Source organism: Cyprinodon variegatus, unplaced genomic scaffold, assembly GCF_000732505.1.
Source record: "Cyprinodon variegatus isolate N-32 unplaced genomic scaffold, C_variegatus-1.0 Scaffold2, whole genome shotgun sequence".
Taxonomy (NCBI): Eukaryota; Metazoa; Chordata; class Actinopteri; order Cyprinodontiformes; family Cyprinodontidae; genus Cyprinodon; species Cyprinodon variegatus.
In genome coordinates, this window is record NW_015150455.1 from 1,045,412 (window position 1) to 1,065,770 (window position 20,359).

The following is a 20,359-nucleotide window of genomic DNA, read 5'->3' on the forward strand; positions in this document are numbered from 1 at the left end:
CTAGATATCTTGCCACAGGAAATCATTCGTGTCTTTGGTCACCAATCACTTACAACGCGTCCCTCAAGTGATTCAGACATCCCCCGCCCATCTGTAATTGACATTTATTCATTCCTGCACTGTTTTTGCACAGCGTCACATGTAACTATTACGTTATTGGATTTATAGTTATGCATATGCATATATATACATGTATAGATATATATAGAGTTATATACATTATGTATATATTCGTATTTATATTATTTTGTGTGGTTTATTGTATATATATATATATATATATATATATATATATATATATATATATATATATATATATATATATTTGTATATCTGGAGCGTGTAAAAAAAGTAAAAAAGTAATTTCCCTCCAGGATTTTTAAAGTATATCTGATTCTGATTCTGATAAATTGAAAGCATTTCTGAAACATTGTAAATCGTATATCTGTTCAGCAGGTGGCAGCACAACATAATCTTAAATTCCACCTTGCAATTTTGACATCGTCACAATCACAAATTCAGCTTATGATATTGTTTTTAATAAGGTCAAATGATTACAATTACCTTATAGTTATTGAAGTGTAATATCAAAGGTTTAATATGTTTAATATTCTCCCTCTTAAATAATTGGCAACTGAAATTGTTCTGTTTTGTTGTTTGCCCTCTGCTGTTTGATCTGTTTTTTGTTTTTTGTTGTTGTTTTTTTTCTGTTGTTTTTTTTTTTTCTTTTTGGGGTGGGGATGGGGGGTCATTTTGTGGATGTCATGGAAAAGATGCTGTCCGAGATGCAAGCCCCGCCCCCTTTGAATGTACTTGATTTAATAGGAGCTGGTCTCCCTCCGTCACGCTGCAGCTGCTTCCTGCCCGCAGCGCTGGAGACTTTGATGCGTTCAGAGTGAAGGAGCGCTGCTTGTGAGCGCATGTTACACCAGAAGGCTGTTCTGTTCAGACTGTAATTTTCGCCTGGTAATTTATTTGATGGCTTCAATTTGATGTACCCCATCGGACCCAATGTTTCCATCTGGACTTTCAAAGTAAGTGAGGTCACTATTTTTGCTTTTTTTTAAAGTCTCCCTCTTTTATAAATATTTTCTGTATATAGATAAAGTTCAGTTTTCATGGCATTTGTAAAATCCACAAGTTCTAACAATAAAGCTTGGAAGTCAAACAAAGTCATAATTAAAGGTTTGAGGTGAGCAAAATTATAGCAAATCTTCATGGAAATTGTTTCCCAAGCTTCAGATATTTTGTCATCCGAATAAAATGAAGACATGAAGTGTGGGATGACAGAGGACAGTCTGTTGTTTTCAATATAAACCCTAAAACAGTTCAAAAGTGATTATCAATGTAAACTCACATGGCAAAAATAGAGAACCTGTCTCAGTGTGAGCTTATTTCATGCTGAGGATGTAGGTGTGTGTGATGGTGAATGTGCAGAGATCTTATCATGGTTCAGCATCTCATCTTTGTTGCATATTGTTCAATGATAAAAGTAGGATTTACCTTAAGAATTGTGTTACAGCTCACAGTAAGTTTAGGGAGGAATTTAGTAATGCTCTGACAACACTCACTGTTTTTGTGTAAATGAACAATGATGACATACAGTTTGGTTAGCAAAGTTGGGGTAGGCTCATCATGAATGGGAGTGAAATTTATATTCACGGATTTAAATCATGTATTTTGAAGCATTTGTCTATTATTTTGTTTGAGCTGTTTTATAGCTAAATGACAGAATCACAACAAGCTTGCTTTTACCCGATAAAATATGCCTTAGCAAAGTGCACTTCAGTCTTACCTGAACTTGTATGGACTCGGCTTTTAAGCATAACCCTTACATTTGTAACTAGATTTAACTACCTGTTAATCTGATTATGTTATCCACTGTGTTCAAAGTACCAGTGACAGCACAACAAACCCACAGCACTATGGTGCCACCACCATGCTCAAGATCTTGCAGCTTTTCTTCTTAGTTCAAAAGCCTTATGTTGTTCCTACCAAACATTCTTCACTTCGTCATAACAAGGTAGCTCAGTCATCCCCTCAGTCCATGAGGTTTCTCCAGATGACACTTAGCTCATCCACAAGGATGCCTGCAAATCATATTTAAAGGTCTTATGGTGTTCTAGATTGGCCCAGTTCATCACAGTGCAGTCATCTGTGAGTGACAGCTGTGTCAGATGTCTAAAACCTGATCATTATTGAAATTCCAGACAATGAAATAATACTGAATTGTTGTTAAAACTGATTTTAAGATGGCTATAACAGCCCAACATTAAACATCTGGCATAGCCCTATACCTCAAGCATGTTGGAAAATCTATGGCTCATGATTATGATCTAAAGCCTGTTTGTATAACCGTACCAAATCAGAGAAGAGCAGAACTGGTATATTTAAACAGAATCTTTCAATATAAAAAGGTTCAAATCATTCATAAGCCCTTAAAAAATCCTCCCTATTACAAACCAAAAACACCAAAAAATGTAATTAATCTTCAATTAAAGGAATATATGCCAAGTGTCAGTCCTGATAGTATTTAGTTAGTCATTTTTGATTCTGAAATACTTTTTTGCAACAGGGAGAAACATTGTTATGCATCATCTGCTGTCAGTACTTACACCTCCATCAACCTGTCAGGGAAATCTAAATGCTTCTGCAGCTTTAGCTCAACTTAAGTGAACAGAAATGTTAATTTTACACAATGAACACTACTCAAGTCTTGTATTTCTTGGCATCAGACATTTCTTTGCACGTTTTCACACTTGGTCTTGGACGTTTTCTCTTTCTTTTCATACCTCTGCTGGGATTTGGTGACTTGCTTCACTATTACTTCCCTGTTCACTCATTGCATGTAAGCTCAATATTGTACCCCCCGTCTCGTGGTTCGACTATACAATGAAATTAGTTTACAAAACAATCAAGCATAAAGAAAGTGTAAAATATATAAGGTTAGTGTAATAAGCCAACAGGGCACATTAATCTAATTGGAAATCTGGTTAGTATAACAAATGCAGTATGCTGCTAGTGTAAAAAAAAAAAAATTAAAACCATAGTACATGACTAGAGCACTATAAATCTGAGACTGTGAAAACTGTGACTAACCTGTATAAGGAGGTGTTTGTGGTGCTGTTACTAAGTTATTAATTGTGTAGAATCCCCACCGCAGTCTTGGGCTTTGTGTCAACAGGGGAGGCTTACCAGGTGTTGTTTCTGTTCAGACATGTTGTGGACTTCAGGACATGTTTTTTGTTATTCAGAGGAAAAGTGTGCCTCAGGAGAAGGGTATTTATCTATATATATATATTAGCTTTTTCCCTATTACACGTTTCAACAAAAACTGATGTAATCTATAGAAAGGTTGTAATAGGTCGACACATGCACAATGGTGCATAACTGATGATTTTAAAAGGTTTAAAGAAATATTGTGAATATTTTTTTTAGACAGGATGTAAAATAGTGTTTACGGTGAAAAACCAACACTGATCATCAACATATGATCTCCATAGTAGAATATGTTAGAGGAAGAATTGTACTTTGGGGTTTCTGTCCTTTCTCTAGCAGACACAAGGAACCCTAAACACAAAGCTGGGGCTACAATGTCATGGTTTAGAAGCAGCTATAGCCACCCCAAAAATGGTGGAAAATCTGCCATTAACTGTCAAACAGGCTTCTTTCCTTTCTGAGTTTAAAAATCTCCCCTCAAATATATGTACTAAAGCCTTTGGTCCATCTCGATAGGTTTACTCTTTATTTATCCAGTGCTTCATTTAACCTATAAGATCCAAATATTTTTATAACGCGACAAATTGTGATAAAGCTCATGTTGTATGACACATTTTTAGATCCCCCACCTGCTCTCATCCCAGAGGTTTTTCTCTCCTTATCCCAGCATCAAGTTGAACAGACAACTTGAGGCTTTTGCAGAAAATGAATCAACAGAATCTGAAGAATGCTGTAAAAGAGAAATTCAATCGAATTTCATTCAAACATACTTTATTAATCCCAAATGGAAATTAAATGTTGCAGTAACTCACAGGGTTTTTGTTTTTTTTCATCGGGTTGTCGTAGGTGTTGATAGCTGTAGTCAGGGAAGGATCTGCTGTATCGTCTGTCGTACACCAGATTTGGAGAAGCCTCTGACTTAAGATACTTTGTTGTATAAAAGTCTTCTGAAGAGGATGCTCACTGTTGTCCATGATCTTCTTCACTTCATTAAGAATTATTCTGGGTCAAACTAACGGTGAAGAGGTGCTATAGAATCCCACTGAGCTGCTCTGCACATGCCTTCAGGACTCTGGGGCTGACACCATAAGGACCTGATGGTTATTATGATTGTGATTCAGTCTCTCCAGTTGCATCTACATTTGACTTCTAGGGACAGAAAGGTGAAAAGTGGAGGGAGCAGAGTCATCATCTGATTTGGCTGAAAACAAACTCATAGAAACAGGAGAGTCAATGGCAGAGGAAGGCAGGATGTTCATGTGACTGCGGGCAGGAGAGAAAAATGCTGAGCTTGTTCCTGAATTGAACCTGTTGAAGAATTTAATCAGTTCATTTGCTCTCTCCAGACTTCCATCTGTCTGATCATCCATCTGCTTTAAGCCTGTGATGTTCTTTATTCCTGAATCCTGATATTTTTTGTGTGGACTTAACTTCTCCAACCTGTAGCCACCTTAAGCAGTGTAATTCTGGAATGAGATTTCGAGTAGTTATATTTCTACATCAGAACATGACATATCAATAGTCTGACTTCACTGTTACTTTATATGTGCCTTCACTGTTTATTTTTAGTCTCAGTCTAGGAGGACTTTCTGTAGCTTTGTGGGTCACCTGCTGTGTGTTGTTCTCACCCTGTGAATTCTTGGTGCTACAGATTGCACTCTCTTTTTTTAAGCTAGATATTTATTAACAGAACAGAGATAAAAGAGGATGTAGAAACAAGCTGCAAAGGACAAATGCTTTTAGCTATTCAGGCACACCATTTTGAATTATACAGAGGTATGCACTGCTATGCTCCACAGTCCTTTGAATATCTGCCAAGTAAAAGGTGAATAATGCAGAAAGAGGATTAAAAAACAACTTAACAGCTGAACTTAGCATGTGGTAGGTGTTAGTTCTCTCCTTGCATGGGCAAAAGGACTAGGTAAAGTAGCAAATTGGTTGCATTTTGAAATATATTCATGTGATTTGAAATATGCACCAAAGGAACTACATTATTTAATCTATTATTAATCATGCGCTATTCAAAGCCAGGTTTGCAAGTATATTTTTTGTTCTTTGGGCTATTTGTACAGAGAATAATATCAGTTTATTAATAAATACATTGGATGAAGTGAAGTCACATGACAGGCAATTTGTCTCCTCAGTCTTCTCTTGACTTTGGAGAAACTGAAGGGTTATTTGGGGTGAAAAATACGCGTTTTTTAGCTGTCTATTTTTTATTAACTTATTATTTGTTAATTGGAAAATAGCATCATAAATGTTAAAGGACACAAAGCCAAAAATCCTAATAACTCACGGCACGTGCATTCAAATTATCAACTTCAAATGCTTTATGTAATATTCAAATACAGTATAGCTGGTTGGTTAGTGGTGTCAGAGAATGTCAAAGTAAAAAAAAAAAAATGTATGATTTAAAACATGCAAATTTTCTAAGATACCAGAAAAATTTTTTGTCAGGTTCAAAACTCATCAGATGAGCTATTCCACCAAAAGAAACCCTTGCAATGCTCTAAGCATTGCAGCATTTTGAGGTGAATGTTGATGCTACTTTAAATTCAGTAGCAATATATACTGATCATAATCATGTTGTCTATTCCCATAACCAGCAAGTGAGGTGTTGCTCACTGTTTTGGGTTTTTGGGTTTTTAGTGATTGTAAGCGATTTAATCCTTGTGTAACTATGAGTTTTTCTGTTTTATTTCTGAGCTGTCCGGCTCAAGTCAAAGAGGGAGCTTAAGTTTTCTTTTGAAAAAAAAAATTCCTTTAAGCTCTAAAAGGCCAGTTAATTTAAGTTAAATTGTGACTTTCTAACTCTGAATGTCTTTTTTTTATAACTAAACTTAATTTTTGCCTTGATTGGACTAAGTATTTATCACCAAATATCTTAAATATAATAAAAAAATAACCACTTTCTCTTGCGTCAGTATGAACCATGGCAATACAGGCCTTTGCCACATAAGTGTGGCTTTAAATAACGGAAATGTAGTAGAATGGTAAAAAAAAAAAAAAATGGTTTGGTACTTAAAATTTAGTGGTAAGGTAAGTCACCCTTCCTGCAAACAGGAGGCCTGGGTTTGTATCCAAGATGGTGGGAATGAGCTGCCAGTGTGGGTCCTTAGGCAAGACCCTTCACTCTACTGCCTGCTTTGGGGAGTGGAGGCCTATTGGTTGGGGCTTTGGACTTGGAATCCTGAGGTTCTGAGTTTGAGCCCCACTGCCACGAACTGCCACTCTGGGTCACTGAGCAAAAACTCTTAACCCCACACTGCTTCCCTGGCGCCGCACAATGGCAGTCCACTGCTCCCCAAGGGGATGGGTTAAATTCAGAGAGGGAATTTTGTTACGCTGTGCTTGTGACAGTGTAATGACAATAGAAACGCTGGGAAAAAAATTAAAAATTATCCTTTGGGTGCTCTGTTGCTCAGGTCAAAAGTATTAAAGTGAACAGTTTGCCACAGATTGAACTTAAAACTATACTTCCAGAGGCTGTAATCTTTGAAAGGCTATAGTTTACAACACCCATGTGGCATGCACTAAAAAAAGCTGTTTAGATATAGAGACATAGAAAGATATAGATAGATTATATATAGAAATACCAGTGATAAAGCTTTTGCACTTTTCCAGTTCATACTGTTCCTAAACTATTTAAAAAGAACTCATTGAAGTCTTGCAATAAAAATATAAGCTATCAGATAAGACACTTAATCTTCATTCTTTCATAATGCATGTCAGTGAAAGACTCTGCCATTATCCAAATCCACTCCAAGGGCATCAAGATGGCTTGTCGCAGTGCAGATGCTGTATCCAGTTTGTGTGTCTTTCTGCCTTTTTCGTCTTGTGCATTCTAACAAAAAAGTATCATCAAGTTCATTTCTAAAAGAGATCAGAATTAAAGCTAAGATGGTGCTGCTTTATTGTTTCAGACCTGCAATGTTTAACTTGTAGTAGTTGCAGGTAGCTCACCAAGTTTCTAGATTAAGTGCATTTTTCAACGTCTCATTCCGCTCCTTCTCCCCTGTCCGCTCTTAGGTGAGTGTTTGCTGAGCTGAGCTGCAGCTCCCCGGTATCCTGATGAGCTACTGTTGAGTTATGAGGCTGTCATGCTTCCCCCTCACTGTTTGTGTAACAAAGAAGAGGACCTCTGCCACCAGGAAGACAGAGAGAGAGAGAGAGAGAGAGAGAGAGAGAGGGAGAGAGAGAGAGAGGGAGAGAGAGAGAGAGGAAGAACAGAGGCTAGAGGGGAGGCTGCATGACGAGGATGTGGTTGTTTAACAGGATGCAGTGTGGTGTTCGTCACTGTGTGATACATCTCCCATTTGTCTTACAGTTTTAGACATGAATGAAGACATCATCAACTGCAAGTTAACATTGATCCTTTGTATTTTTCTCTCTTGGATCACTGTGATCAGACCCCGCCATGCACTATTTGAGGCCACATTATCACTCTTTAAACTTTTTACCATTTTGTAAACCTCAGGGTGTTTAATTAGATGTTTATTTCGTTGTTGAGCACTAATTGTTGCATTACTGGCTTAAGGGATAAATTACATAGAGTTCAATGTTTTCCAGACTAAGAATCTTAAAATTGGGATGGAAGTTTGTATTCAGTCCAGCACAGGAACAGATGTGAGCCTTCTGTGTATCTCTTTAAGAAAAACCGCGGGGACTGTGGGCTGGTGAGAATAACCCTGTCTGGTGAAGAGATGTTCTGCTGAATAATGGATCTCATGTTGGAACTAAGCCAGTTCTTTGTTTGATTCAGCCTCCTGATTTAATATGTTCTAGCTCTTTTGACCTTTGCCACTAGCTGAAGAAAGCAAAGTAATTTTAGAGACAAATGTGTTGACAATTTTCTGCCACTGATATCTTCAGTTTTCTGGGAAGAAGATAGACATTTTTGTTGCAATCCAAATACTTTAAGAGGGAAAAAATATTTTCTTCTATAGTACATGCTAGACAGATGGTTGTAACTAACAACAGAAACTTAAGTGGGAATCAGACAAGAGTTGTTACTCATCCTTCTCAACCAATTGCACCCCTTGAAGGAAAGTCCAATCATATATTGGAGTAGCAGCTTGAGCAATATTGCATCTGAATATGTCTGTCCCCTGCTCTCATGCTGCTCCTAATCACTGCTCATTACTGGTGATGATGGTTTCATCTGTTTATGATATTTTCATAATCAAAGCATAACATTTAAAATGTGGAAGCTGCCTTAGAATCAAAAAGTCACTCTTTTTGTTTTTTATTCCAGTTTTGTAACTAAAATTTAACTAAAATGTAACAAAACTTTTATCTTTATTCTGTTATTAACTGATTCGATGGGGCTATGCTTTGGGCTGGTCAAATAAAGCTAGCAGAATGCCATACAGACTAGACTTGCCTCATGTTGAAGTCTATGTCAGTCATACAGCATGTATACAGCATACATCATACATACACTGACACATAGTGTTTCAGTATTACTACAGCACTTAAAATTTTATTTATTTTCAATAGATCTTCTATTCCATTATGACCAGGAAATGTATGATTGAAACTACTGAAATGCTTTAATTGAAGATATAATGTCAGCCTTCCATCGAGGATCTCCCTCATCCATATTGCCATCGTAACAGATAAAGATGATAGATTTATCAATAGAAATTAGTAAAGCACCAAAGCCTTCCACAAATCAGGGAAGTCAGAAATTTAAAAAGAAACTAACGAGATAGAGTTATTTTGAATAATTTAAGCATAATTTCCTTTTTTGAAAATCATAAAGACAGACTGAATGAAAAAGTTATAAAGAAGTGACTTTTAGTTGTTTTGAATCAACCTTAGTATTTATAAATTTTTTGTCTTCAGATCTTATGCTTTTCTTTTTCAGTTTTTAAGAGTTAATGTTTGTCCAGGTGGACTTTCTCTTCAGTTTGTTTGTCAAAATGTGAAAAGAATATGTGAAGAGAAAATGATTTGGACTGCAGCCAGGCCAACCAAGCTAACAATTTACAGTCTTTATTAATAAAGCCATGATGCTGTAATTAGGATTGGTAAGATTTATGTTAGATGTGACTTTGATATCATGCCTTAAGGAGCCATTATGCTTAAAGCCTTGTCAGAGTTGTTTTTTCTTTGGAAACCTTTTTCACTGTTTTTTGTTTTTAAATAATCATGTTTAGTAAGTTTAAAGTAAAACAGTTAAGGACATTGATTATGTTCAACTTTAGCTGGAGCTTTAGCTTTTATGGCGATGAAGGGGCTTTTATAAAAACTTTCTAGCTTCAGTAAATCATTAAAAAATAAATAAATAAAATGTAATCTGAATGATTTCCAATAGAATCCAGACAAGCCCCTGCATTAGGACACTCGTTGCGCCCACATCACAGAAGTTGTGCTCCCCTCTTATTTGTTTACAGCTCCATTATCTGGTGTTTAAAGATGAATGCTATACTAACAGCCTGTTTCAATCTTCATTTTTGTTTTAACCTCCTCATTTTCCTCTAAGAAACTATTCTCTTCCTCACAAAAAAAAAAAAAAAAAATCCTATCTTGGTGTCTCAGAGTTATGATGATATTACTGTTAATTTGATGGTAAGTTTAAGACTGCAAATAAAAAAAGGGAGTTCCTCACTAAAGAGAAACAATGACCGGCAATCTTACTGGGCTTTGCCAATTAGTATCTCTTGAACTATTCACAGTATAGGTTTAAGGTAGAACGATACTGATAGGTTATTTTTTCACGTCTAAAATTCAAGTTTTTTTGCTCTTACTCTTGGAAGAAAGGAGAAAACGGCAAGTCTCGTATTCACTATTGTCTCATTTGGGGCATTTCCCTGAATAAACTAAGGGAAAATGTGGCTGGGACAACAGCATTTCACATAGAAGACAGATGAGCATTATTTTGTCATAAGCAAACCCTCCTTTTGATCTTTGAAATTTAATTGTATGGGCCCTGTATTTATGACAAATAAAGCACCTTAACCCTTATGTGGCAAAGTTCAAGGAGAGTTGAAAATTTTGGAAAACAATAAATTCAGTAAGAGTTTTGCATTAACTCAACAATTTCTGATAAGGAGATAAACACAAGTTAGAGGGAGATGATGCTATACTTTCCACCCCTATTACCAAATTCTTAAACCTTAAAATGATATGAATCAGGTGTCAAAAACGATCATTAGTGCATTAATAACATCTCCACAACATTAGCTGTGCGGCAGATGTAGAAACAATTTGTTTATCACCTGACAGCAAGTTGTTTCAAAGCTAAATGGCCAAAGAGGCGCTAAGAGAGATGTTTGACCTTTGAGGCGTTATTAAATCAACATTGATTTTTCTTCTGTGTCATTCATTGAGCCATTATCACAAGGCAGGGATCCACTTTAAATCTGACTCCAAGTCAAATAGCCTGCTAGAATGTGTTTTTCACACACAATTATACCTACAGTTTCTGTGTTTTATTTTACACCAACATTGGTTTACTTTATGAAACAGGCAGCTCAATAAACCATGCTTTTCTTTTAAATATAAACTGAATTTAAGATATTCTTGTAAATTATGTTATGTTGCATCTACTTCTAGAACTGCTTTAGGCATAATTTCTTTTTTTGCTCCTAAATACTAAACTCTTAAAGACAATTTGTTTTCACTCTTGTAATTCCTCCGTCTCAGAAATGAGAGTTCATCCCCAACAACTCCCTGAAACAGTGTCACGTATCTGCTGCTAATAGGAGATTAAGTACTGTAATTTATACAACTTATGACTCTATTTCCGAAAATGACTGCACTGCAGGGGTGGGAGGGAGGGGTTCAACTGAAAGCCTCTCAATCTGGTGAGTCACGTTATAATGAGGCCTGAAAGCCTGCAGGGCTTCTGAACTACAGTACTCTTGCAGCCTCTGGAGATAGTGGATAGACAGAGGAACATCTGTACCTAGAGCTGTAGACAAGATTGACCGGAAGGCTTTTGGCTTATGTCAGTGAAGTTAGGAAGCCTAAAGAGTGATTAAGATGTGATTTGCAGAACTCCTTAACAGGTCTCTCACTTGAATTTTAATGAATAAAAAATGTACATCATCCCTGGAAGAGAGCTTTAATGTTTATGGCAATTAAAGATCTTTGGAATAAGCAACGTAGTAAAGAGGACATTTTCATCAAGAGGAGAACAAGCCAAATGCATAGAGGTCCAAAACCAGAAGTTCTAAAACACATTCCTGCAAAGTTTACATGTAAGACAACACCACACACTAACTTTGATCACAAGGGTGTCTCCTTAGTCACAAATTATTCATTTTCTGGGAAACCTATTAGTTTATGCACTGAAAAATGTATGTTTCCACTGGATTTACCAGTGTCACAGCAGATTACTAGAAAACAGGTTACTCTTCACTTTCCAATTCATCCTCAGTGTTCCTCCTACAATTAGTAGGCAAACATAGAAGAGGATTCCTAATACTGAGCAGTGCACTTACTAATCCACTTTCTGACTCCATAGGGATGCTGCAGCCCCACTAGTGTGGGCAAGGTCCTGTTGTAATGGTCATCCATTGATTGAAATCATTAACCTTTTGCAGACTCAGTCATGTTCCAAAGCCCTGGTTGACAGGACACTAAAGATCATGAGAGAACTCAAACCCCTCGACTATAACAATGTGAGTTCTCATAGACACTTAGACAACTTTTATTGTCATGTTGTATACACAGGGTGTATAAAAAACAAAATTTCATATTACATTTTCATTTCTAAAAATGCAGCAGTGATCAAATGTAAACATTGTGGGTGTAAAGACATGGTGCAAAAAATGCATTGATATTGATATGGCCGAGTCTGTGACATGATTTAGATGCTGTGGTTGCCATTGGGAACCAAAAGAAGGAGCATTGCTCCTGCTGGTCAGGGTCTGTCTATGTGTCAAGCAGGGAAGTTCAAGTGTCTTGGTGTCCTGTACACAAGTGATGGTAGGATGGAGCGGGACGTAAGTGGATCGATGGGACCACTTCTGCTCTAATGTCACTGCACTCTAGCATTGTGTTTCATTCGTTCGAGTATATAGTCATTTACAGATCATGTTGTGTTTTTTTAATCCAACAGTGTGTCAAAGAACACAATCTGTTTGCTAACGAAAAGTTTTCAGGACTCATCCATATAATGAATCTGAATTAAATAACTTGTTTCAGCTGCTTAAACTGCAGATTGTCATTTAAAAAGTCAAAGTTAGATCATACACCAATTCAAAAATACATCACCAGGATTTCTTATAACATAAATTTATTTATTAGAATAAGATCAGAAAATCTGCTGGAGCAGAGTTAACTCAATGGTTTCTTACAAGCTTGATACTGTTGGGAGTCTTGTGCTATCCTTTACCTTCCCTTGGTTGTATTACATGTTCCTGTTTTGTTAATTACAGACTACACTAAATCATGTTAAACTACTCAACAGGAGATGAGTAAACGCACAAGTTGAGAAACTCACGGGAGCCTGTTAAATTTTGCTGGTTAAACGGTGATGCTATCCAAGTATCATGCTGGTTTCATCATTCTAAAACAATTGCAGCTACTGCCCACCCACACATGGCTCAAGTATTCAAAAGATAGGATTTCACGCCATGCACAGACCGTTTAGCCTTTTTTTCTGATGCAGTTTAAAGAGAGTATTGTAACTCATGTATGTTCATCTGTAGTTTTTATCTGAGCCACTAAACCTAGAAGAGACAGTAAACTAGCAAAGCTTCTTAAAGTCTTTTATTTTACTCATCTCGACATCAATATGCATGATACTTTATCATGTTACCATGTTAACCTTAATAACCTCCATAATGTATCCCTCTTTGATAACATACATGAACAACCATACCTTCCTGCTTCAAACAAAGCTGCCCCCCTGTGAGCCGATACATCACTGTAAGTACACGGTGCATTTGATCTTGAGTGTGAAGGGGTAATTACTGAGGCCTGATGCTACCATCACCATGATGAAAGACAGAGAGGAATTGTGTTGTTATAAGAAGATGAAAAAGCCCATTTAAGGTTAACCCCGTCACAGACCTGCATAGTAGGTAAGATCAGCAGAAAAATGGATAACTCAATCATATAAAGAGAGTAAGGAGGCAGAACTGTAACTAAAGGACAGCTGTCTGGAGCTAAACCTTACTTTAATCGAGCTTGAAAATATTTCTGTCCTGACATCACAGTGTTTTTTTTTTTTCTGTCTAGCAGCTTTGATCTATTGTTGTGGATTCACTGAGAGCCTGGCACCCTGAATGGGCTCTGGTTCACAGAAAAATAACTAGTCTGGCTCCACCAAATATAGGAGGTTTGGTGACCACTTTTTGCTAAGAGCATTAGAGCCTGTGGCTACTGGTTAGCCTAAGGGAGAATTGAGACCGTGCAGCCTTTTTTTGTAAGTGCTTTAACTTTAAGCTAAACACAATTATATTAAGGGGTTAAGTTATTTTGGTGGAAAAAGAAATCTAGGTGGCCTAAATAGTGATTTGTTATCAAGAAGATTTTAATTTGTTTTAGCAAAAGGAAAAAAAAACTTAGATCATACAAATTTGGGAAGAAAAAAAGGTATTTTATGGAACCTTTACATAATTGAGTGGAGTATCATTTCTCTAGGTTGAAGTTAAGCATAACGGAAGGAAGGAAGGAAGGAAGCAAGGAAGGAAGGAAGGAAGGAAGGAAGGAAGGAAGGAAACAATAACAAAGGAACGAAACAACAACAAAGGAACGAAACAACAACAAAGGAACGAAACAACGAAGGAAGGAAGGAACCAACGAATGAATGAACCAACAAAGGAAGGAAGGAAGGAACCAACAACGGAAGTACCCAAGTAAGGAAGAAACCAATAAAGGAAGGAACCAACAAAGGAAGGAACCAACAAAAAGAGGAACCAAGGACTGAAGGAACCAACAAACAAAAAAAACAGTGTAGAAAGAAACCAACGAAGGAAGGAATCAATGAAGAAAGGAACCAATGAAGGAAGGAAGGAAGGAAGGAAGGAAGGAAGGAAGGAAGGAAGGAAGGAAGGAAGGAAGGAAGGAAGGAAGGAAGGAAGGAAGGAAGGAAGGAAGGAACGAACGAACGAACGAACGAACGAACGAACGAACGAACGAACGAACGAACACAAACACCCCTCATCAGTCAGCCTGCTCTCCTTGGAGGAGAATGTTCTTTTTGTATAACATATCCAATGTTTGCCTCTGAAAATGTTTTAATACATCAGGGTGAGCTTCACCTGCTTCCACATTATCATGTAAAACACTGCATGGTTCATGTTCTTAAAAGCCTCCTCAAACTAAGGCTGGACCATGTGGCCAAAACTTATATCAAGATACATTTCTTAGCTTCAATTCATTTAATTTGATATCAATACAAAGAAAAATAAAACCCTGAGAAAGACTGCCAGAAATGAGCACAGCAGAGGCCTGAACAAACTTATGACAATTACTTTGCCATAGTTGTAAAACTCTTAAATTAAAATATTAGAAATGTCATATCACCATTATTGAATTATATAGCAAAAAAAAAAAAAAAAAAAAAAAATATATATATATATATATATATATATATATATTTTGATATTGATATTGAAATATTTTTTATAATTCCTACCCCTGAAATACTGGACTTTATATTTTGAACTGATTTTAATACGAATGTTTTGGAAAAGTTCAGCAAGACCTGAACCCGAATGAGTTAGAATATTTTTAGAGGGAGCTCTAAAGGGAGGGAGGTGATGGCAAGATGGCCTTTTTAACCTTAAGGACTTGTAGCTCACCAAAAGACAAGTGATCTCTAAATAGTAGTGAACGACCCTTTTACCTGAGCACTGTGGATTTTCTAATTTCAGTTCTACACTCCTGAAATCACTATAATTAGGAACTTCAGTACTGGCTGCATTTTCAAATAGAAATTTGTTCGTTTGTGCTCCACAGATGGTAACTTTGCAGATTGATGATCAGAGTTTAAATGAGAATCCACATTTTGTCACATATGGTATAGAAAACCTGACCGTTTGGATGTCAATGCATGGAGGGCAAGATATGTGCAAAAACGACCAAATAAATAAAAACCCTGACGTTCTGATCTGTGGACCTAGCATGTAAGGACAAGATAAGTTTTCGTGTGTGGCGGTGGACTCAAAGGTGTCATTGCCTTAAGACAGCCAATTATTTGTACACTCTGTTGAAGTAATCATCTCATATTTCCCTGATGATCTCACATCCCGCTGAGCTGTTACATGTGCCACTTGTCTTTAATTTCGACATTACAGACATGCCATGTGAGATGAGTCACAGCAAATAAAAGGATCACGTGTCTCAAAGGGGGGGATTAATCTTAATTACAATATGCTTTTGCCTTTCACTTTTTAATAATGGAATATGACTCGCATCTAATTGACATCTTAATGAAAAAAATGTGTTTGATGTGAAGGAAGAAGCATATTTTGCCTGGATAATTGACTTCAGTTATTAGTCTAATTGTAATATTCGTTTACAGTTTAGACACTTTGGATTAATCTGTTCAATACTTTTCTTGTTTAAACACTGTGTGTCCTTTTACACTACAGTACATAAGCATTCCAAGTCGGAAGCCTAAGATTTACATCGGTTTTTTCTGCTGCTTCCATATTCAGGGGTTGCAACAGCAAGTCAATAAGACTAACTCACACACCTGGCAAGGTTTTACCCTTATTGACACATCTGGGATTCGAACTCAGGTCCCTGCATTTAAGCCAGAAGCTTAAACCACGGGAATGCCTGTGGCTTACAGTTATGGTATCTTTAAATCCTTATAAATCATCACTTTTGAAAGGGTAAAATATGAAGTATTTAAACCTTGGTTTCTTCAAGTGCTCCCCAATTTATGTCCCCCAGTGCTGACTTGATGTTGCCCTCTTCATGCTGCAGACAGGATTGAAGCTTTTCTCATTAAAGGCCTTTTCCTGCTAGATGGAAAAACTAATCACTTTGAATAACCTTATGCATTTTTCAGTGAGCGCTAAAAGCCTTTTAGAGAACTTTCCTATCCACAGCATCTTTCTTACCACTCTCTCCTCTCCTGACCTACACCTCACCTCCTTTTTTTCTTTCAGCGGGGGAATGACTGTCAAGCTGCTCCAGCTATAGTCTATACAGCTATAGCCTGAACAGGCCAGACGGCAGCAGGATGAGTTCAGAGGAGCGCAGCTCAGCCATGTCACAGAAGATCTCCTCCTTATCGAGGAGCAACAGCAGCTCCTCATCCAAGCATGACAGCAGACAGGTAAAAATTCATAGCAGTTTTTTTTTTTTGGCAGGAAAAGGAAAATGTTTAATTATTTTCTCAGCTAGTAATTTGTGTGACTAATTAAATAGAAACTTAATATTACTTTTTGACTCAGCATCTCCTCAATAAGTTGATTAAAAACCTCTTTTTTTTTAACCTAGCTAAAATGGTTTTGCAACAAATTCCATCCGAGGTCAGTTTTGCTTGATGTAATGAATAAGCAGAATAAGTGTTCATCTTGCCACATCAACCCCGATCAATTCAAATTTATCTTTAAAGCCTAAAGAATAAGAAGTTTACACATGCCACTACACCTAATCGAAGGCCAGGAACTCAGTGCATGAGGCAGCTATATCCAGTTGAAGACAACTCATGGACATAAGTTAAGAATCAGAGTAGGGATATAGTATGCTTGTTGTTGTTGCAAAGCAGTTTTTAGAAACTGGTTTGCAAGGAGTGGGCACAAAAAGAGCCCACTTTTTTAAATCTTAAAGTTTGTGATCTGTGCCTTACACGCCCTTCTACAGTTGGCTGCATGGAGGAGCCCACAATGCTTATCAGCAACATTCTGTGTGGAGTCAAGCATATCAACCTTAGGTTTAGTTAGGGGTCCTGAAAGGATAGTGTTAGCTTACTGAATCCATCAATGCTTCATACCAGTGTTTTGCAAGCAGCTATTCTGAGCTGCAGAGCCTGTTGGCTAGCTGCCAGAAGGTGCATCTCTGCATTAATTTTCTTCCTGTGTGTTTAAGAAAGGTCCAAGATTAAGTAAACAAGGGAGTAGTTGTGTGACGTTGTTTTGATTATTTCTAACACCTTACAGTTTGGAAAACTACATGAGGTAACGGACAGTTAGCTCAGCCAATCACAAATAAAAGCCATTTCATATTTCCTTTGAAAAAAAAACTTTTAGCAACACTATTTATTTTTATGTCTGGATGGATCATTCCATTGTACCGTCGCAATTTGTGGTATATTCAAGTATAGGTTTACTGGTGGGCTGCTCAGCAATGCGGGATTTGTTTCCGATTTGGAAAGCCTGGGGAATATTACATTGGCTTAAAGTGTAGTCTTAACCATAATCATTAGATCAAGCTAAAAAGTAGCCTAAAATAATGGAAGTAACAAACTTCATGAATATGAATCTGCTCTTTTTCCAAAGACAAAGATATCGCTTTGTGTCTGTCTATGGTAAAATGCGTGTATATTTTTTCGATTAGCCTCAATCTGAATTTAGAAAGAAATGTTTGGATTTTATTTTATCATGACATTGTTTACATTTTTTTTGTTTGTTTGTTTTTGGCGAACATTTAGTTTCAGCCAACTGTTTTTTTTCTTTCCTTTTATTTTTATAAATTACTAACTGTAATAGAAACTTCTGTAAGATAAAAAAAAACTTTAAAAAGCGCTTAAAAAAAAGACCCTAGATGGAAACCATTGCTTTGCCAATGGTTTACGTTCAGAGCATCTGGTAGGATGACTCAACTGACCTTGATGAGCAACATTTTGGAAGATAAAACAATGAACTTGCCTGCTGCAACATTTGGAATGATCTAAATGTTAGAAGCTATTCATCCAAGTTTGTGCCTTATTATCTTATAATCATTCTTTTTATTTCACACGAGCAAATAAGACCCTTTCTCTTCTGCTCTCCCAGCACCTTATAGTGATAATACATGTCATTTATACGCTGTGTTGTTGAAATTTGTTGCTGCCTTTGGGACATGAAAGATAAATCCAGTCTGCTCTTCCAAGTTCTCCATGGCGAATAACAAAAAACAAAACACTTTTTAAATATGGCAGTCAGCAGCTGGTTCTTATCCTTATCTTATTTTATTTCTTATATCTTATTTGTACTTGCAATCTTATTTTTCTGTCTTTTGTAAACAGTTGCAGTACAAGATAATAATTTTCCACAAGGGATTAATAAAGTGATTCTGATTTGCAGCTGTTATGCAAATAGTCTTAGTAGATGACTTACAACACCCATTAATTTTATGTGCAGTTTTTTAGTTTGTACACACAATTAAGCACCCATTAGTTCGGGTCTTTAGAGCATTGGACAAAATATTAATATCGTTTGCAGCAAGCCTTTGTGAGGAGCCAACAGACATATTATCTTTTAACTAAAACTACTCTGGAACAAGTTTTCTTTTTAGTAGATATAGGTTAATAAGTATCACTCAAGCATTACCCACCAGACAAACTGTAGATTGATCATTATATAGAAACAGCAAATACAGAAACTAAGAGGGCATTTCCATCAATAGAAAACCACAAAAACAGCACAAACGATTATTCTGCAATATCCTGCAAAGTTAAACTTGAATTTCAAGCCCTGATATCTTCAATTGAAAAAAGACGCATTATTTTATTTTATGAAAGGAGATGTCACGTCCAATTTTAGCAGTCTTTATTTTAACTTGGGGAGAAATATTATTTTGAAGCAGAATCAGGGAAAATAATTTGAATTATTGTTAGAAAAGCGGAATGAATCCATTGTGATTTTTGATAGAAGAGATGCACTGATTCAGAATTGCTTTCAAGGGTGAACAGTGCAGGTGTGAACAGCCTGGAAAGGCAGGAAGTTAAAGGATAAAAAAAAGGAGGATTACTGGGAAACCTGCCATCCGAAACATAAAATGTTGGATTAGGCACAACAACAGGTGGTTGGATCTCTACCCTGGCACCGAGGATTTGGAGAAGCAGCTAAGACTACTGATGATAAGAGTCAGCCTGAGTGTCTGGCAGCACTGCACTTGATCTACCTCCAGTAATCAACACAAAACATACAAAGATAAAGAGCCACAGCGGCTCTCTGGCTTTGAAAGTAATGATATTTAGCAGAGAGCAGAGGATGTAAAAATGTGTTCAGTGTTTTATTTAATCAACCACTCAAACCTGGATCATTTGGTCTTAAAAGACAAGGCTTAGTCTGTTATGACAAACAATAAATAAGCCAGCTATTATAATTGAAGATTTACGTACACTAAGTGGTATTCCTGAGGACGGCCTTGTTCTCTAGGACCCACATTACTGCTTCTTTCCGAGACGTTCTCTTGACCTTGAAGTGTCCAGGCACCGTGTGACAATAATGACTCACAGCATGACTTTATCAGAGGAGGGGCCCGTGCCAAAGTGAGACTCACAGAGCCGTCCACAAGCTTTGTCCTTGTCTTTCCTCCATCCCATTTTTTTAGATGTTCTCACCTTCAGTGTTCTCCCTCCCTGACTAATACTGTTACTTTAACTGGGATGGGAATGCGCTGAGATAACAATGTGAAAGTCACCTCAGACTGCTGCCAAAAACTAAAAGCCTTTCCGAACAGCTCTGAAGCAACCAGCACCTTTGAAGGTTTGAAGCTTAAAGAGGTTAATTCCAAAAAATAAAAACATTCCACTGGACTTGGTTTCCAAGTTTCAAGACGTTTCGTTTCCCATCCAGGGAGCTTTTTTAATTAAAAATGTCATGAATAACGTTGAGTTTGAGGTTTTATACAGTAGCCCAACAAAGCCTTGTTTTTGTATTGAAAATGATTTCATCTTCTCTGCAGTACATCTACACCTTATGGACAAAGGATATTCTTTTGAGGACCAGAATGTTCACATTCTGGATAAAGAAAATAGATGGTTTGAGAGGAGTCTGATGGTAGCCATCTATGTTAAGAAAGAAAACCCAACCTTAAACAGGTTCCAGCTTTCAAAAAATTAAAATGCAAATATTGAGTTAATCCCTTCCCATTATCATCACATATATCATTACCCACCCCCTGTACATGACATTGGAGGACCTTGTCTATTCAGCCAAATCTAACAATCCCTTTTAACAACCGACCTTTAAGACACTTAGGGCCGGATCTATCAAAGGTTTGCGTGTATAAAAACGTG

At 36.9% G+C, this 20,359-nt stretch overlaps 1 protein-coding gene across 3 annotated transcripts in view; it reads left to right on the forward strand.

Moving 5' to 3' along the window:
• The first annotated feature begins 882 nt into the window (after positions 1–882).
• Positions 883–20,359, forward strand: part of osbpl3 (oxysterol binding protein like 3) — a 52,103-nt gene continuing 32,626 nt past the window's right edge. For 2 of the 3 annotated variants that reach the window (XM_015400980.1, XM_015401136.1), the window contains exons 1-2: positions 900–1,034; positions 16,299–16,468. In XM_015400980.1, the coding sequence (XP_015256466.1) occupies positions 16,373–16,468 (96 nt within the window). In that variant the 5' untranslated portion in view covers positions 900–1,034; positions 16,299–16,372. Of the gene's footprint in view, positions 1,035–16,298; positions 16,469–20,359 lie in introns of all 3 variants that reach the window. The other variant, XM_015401053.1, reaches the window with a different exon arrangement.